Source organism: Corapipo altera, unplaced genomic scaffold (assembly GCF_003945725.1).
Source record: "Corapipo altera isolate COAL_440 unplaced genomic scaffold, ASM394572v1 96, whole genome shotgun sequence".
Taxonomy (NCBI): Eukaryota; Metazoa; Chordata; class Aves; order Passeriformes; family Pipridae; genus Corapipo; species Corapipo altera.
In genome coordinates, this window is record NW_020884962.1 from 337,161 (window position 1) to 339,763 (window position 2,603).

At 61.1% G+C, this 2,603-nt stretch overlaps 1 protein-coding gene across 2 annotated transcripts in view; it reads right to left on the reverse strand.

Moving 5' to 3' along the window:
• Positions 1–1,540: 1,540 nt before the first annotated feature.
• The window catches only part of NRTN (neurturin), a 15,903-nt gene continuing 14,840 nt past the window's right edge, over positions 1,541–2,603 (reverse strand). For both annotated transcript variants that reach the window (XM_027664182.1, XM_027664183.1), the window contains exon 3: positions 1,541–2,545. In XM_027664182.1, the coding sequence (XP_027519983.1) occupies positions 2,097–2,545 (449 nt within the window). In that variant the 3' untranslated portion in view covers positions 1,541–2,096. The remainder of the gene's footprint in view (positions 2,546–2,603) is intronic.

Here is a 2,603-nt window from a genome sequence, read left to right on the forward strand (position 1 = left end):
GCCACATTGGGATGAAAAGCAAGGAAAGAAAAAAAAGACCCACCAGCCTGGCTCGTTGTGGAGGTCGGGAATGCGGCCGCTCACACGCAAGAGATGCTTCTTCCCATCCCATCCCATCCCATCTCATCCCATCTCATCCCATCCCAGGGGATGCCAACCTGATCCCCTAAATCCTGCCCCTTTGTGGAGGTTGGGAATGTGGCAGGTCACACACAGGTCTCCCATCTCATCCCATCCTTGGGATGCTTCCCCTGCTTCCCCAAATCCTGCAGCACCATCCCTGGGCTGCCGGGATCACCGACACAAAGCCCTCTTCCACCTGGGGATGAAGGTACATGGAATTTTTCCCCCTGTTTCTCTGGAGCTGGGATGACTCCGTGACTCCGGGGGGGCTGCACACGGAGCGTTTTCCCTGGCGTTGGTTAATGCCCAGGACATGACACCAATATTCTCCTTCTGTTTATGATTTGCTTTTTCTGGGAAGGGAGCCAAGGGGAGAAAAAAACCCCATCAATCCCAGGCAACAAATCGAGCCTGCCCAGGGAACGGGAAAGTCTGCGGGCTCGTTTATCTCCCCGCAGAGTAAACAGCAGTGACACTGCTGTAAATGCGAGGGGAGCCAGAGCCAGGCCCCAATCCCTTCTCCTGCACCATTCCAGGTGCTGGGGGGATGCTCCCGGGAAGAGCTGAGAGTGGATTTTTGGGAGACGCCAAACCAGGAACTATCCTGCCCACGCTGGGAAGTGCCACCACTCTGCTGGTGGCCCCGGCGAGGTCGTGTCACCTCCCTGGGCTCTGGCCCAGCTGCCCGTGGCGGGGGCACGGGAGGTTAATCCAGTTATTCAGATTATCCCGAGTTTTAAGAAGCAAAGCCTCGGGGCTGCGGGAATGAGACGATGGCAAAAGGGGCACGAGCGGGGAGCGGAGCCAGAGCCTCTCACAAACCACTGCCCGTGCTTTTGTGCCCCCAAACAGGGGGATTTGGGGGTTGAATTGCCCCTGGCAGAGAAGGGAGGTCACAGAACTCTGGGGACCCACCCCAGATGCAAAGTGCAGGGCTCAGCCCCTGAGCCGGGGTGGCACAGGGCACCTGCAGCTGTGTGACACACCTGGAATGCACCCCAAAACACTCACTGTGTGCATGCAGCACACCCCAAACCACTCACTGTGTGCATGCAGCACACCCCAAAACACTCACTGTGTGTGTGCAGCACACCCCAAAACAGTCACTGTGTGTGCAGCACACCCCAAAACACTCACTGTGTGTGCAGCACCCCCCAAAACACACACCCTCTAACAGCACATCCTATAACGCACCCTGTGTGTTCAGCACACCCCAAAACACTCTCTGTGTGTGCTGGACACCCCAAAATACTTGCTGTGTGTGCTGCACCCCCTAAAACAGACACTGTGTGTTCAGCACATCGCAAAACACACAGCGTGTGTTCAGCACACCCCAAAACACTCACTGTGAGTGATGCAACCCCTAAAAAACACCCTGTGTGTTCAGCACACTCGCTGTCTGTGCTGCACACCCCAAAACACTCGCTGTGTGTGCAGCACACCCCATCCAGCCCCACACACCACTGGCACTGCTCCACGTGCAGCAACACCCCCACACCAACCCCTGCTCACCATCACAGCACTGTGTGCCACGCACCCGACACGGAACCCCTGGCACATGGGGACCACCCCATGCAGGGGACACCCACCTTGTGACCCCCCCACCCTCGGGCAGGTGACACGACCGGCGGGTGTGACACGGGTGACACGTAACCCTGAGCGCAGGACGTGTCCCGTGCACGCCACACACCCGCTGTCACCTCTGGGAGGGGGGCGACAGGGACCCCTGGGCCACCCCTGGAGGGGCTCACAAGGACCCCTGGGCCACCTCCAAGGGGGGGACAACAGCCCCAGGCAGCCGTCTCCACTCTGACAACCTCTGCCGTGTCTCTAAGTCCTTGGGATACGCCAGCGGCTCAGTCCCTCCTCCTCCAGCCACTCCTGGCTCCATCCCGGTCGGCCTGGTGAGGTTCAGGTGCTGGGGCGTCACCTCTTCCCTCCCTCTCTCCTCGTGTGGGGACATCCCCAGCGCGTCACACGCAGCCGCAGGCCTTGGCCGAGAGCTCGTTGACGGTGTAGTAGCGGTTGTAGGCGTCCAGGAAGGACACGTCGTCGTCGTAGGCCAGCGGGCGACAGCAGGGCCTGGCCCTCACCTTCTCCCGGCGGATCCTGCGGCGGCTCCTCATGCTCTTCAGCGACAGGTCGTAGCTGCGCACGGCGGCCTCGCAGGTGCCGCTGCAGTAGCGGAAAAGCACCGTCTCGTCCGACTCATAGCCCAGGCCCAGCTCGCTGACGCTCACCTCCAGCTCCCGCAGCTCGCAGGGTTTGTGGCGGGCGCGGGCGCGCTTGCGGCGGCTGCCGGTCCGCGGGAAGAGCGGCAGCTCGTGGCCCCCCGAGTTCATGGCCTGGCTGTAGCGCTCCACCAGCGCCGAGACGAGCTGGCGGATCTCGCCCTCGGTGTAGCTCTCCAGCAGGCTGCTGTCTGCAAGGGAAGGGAGAGGGGTGGATGAATGGATGGATGTCCCCCAGGATGGGGGTTT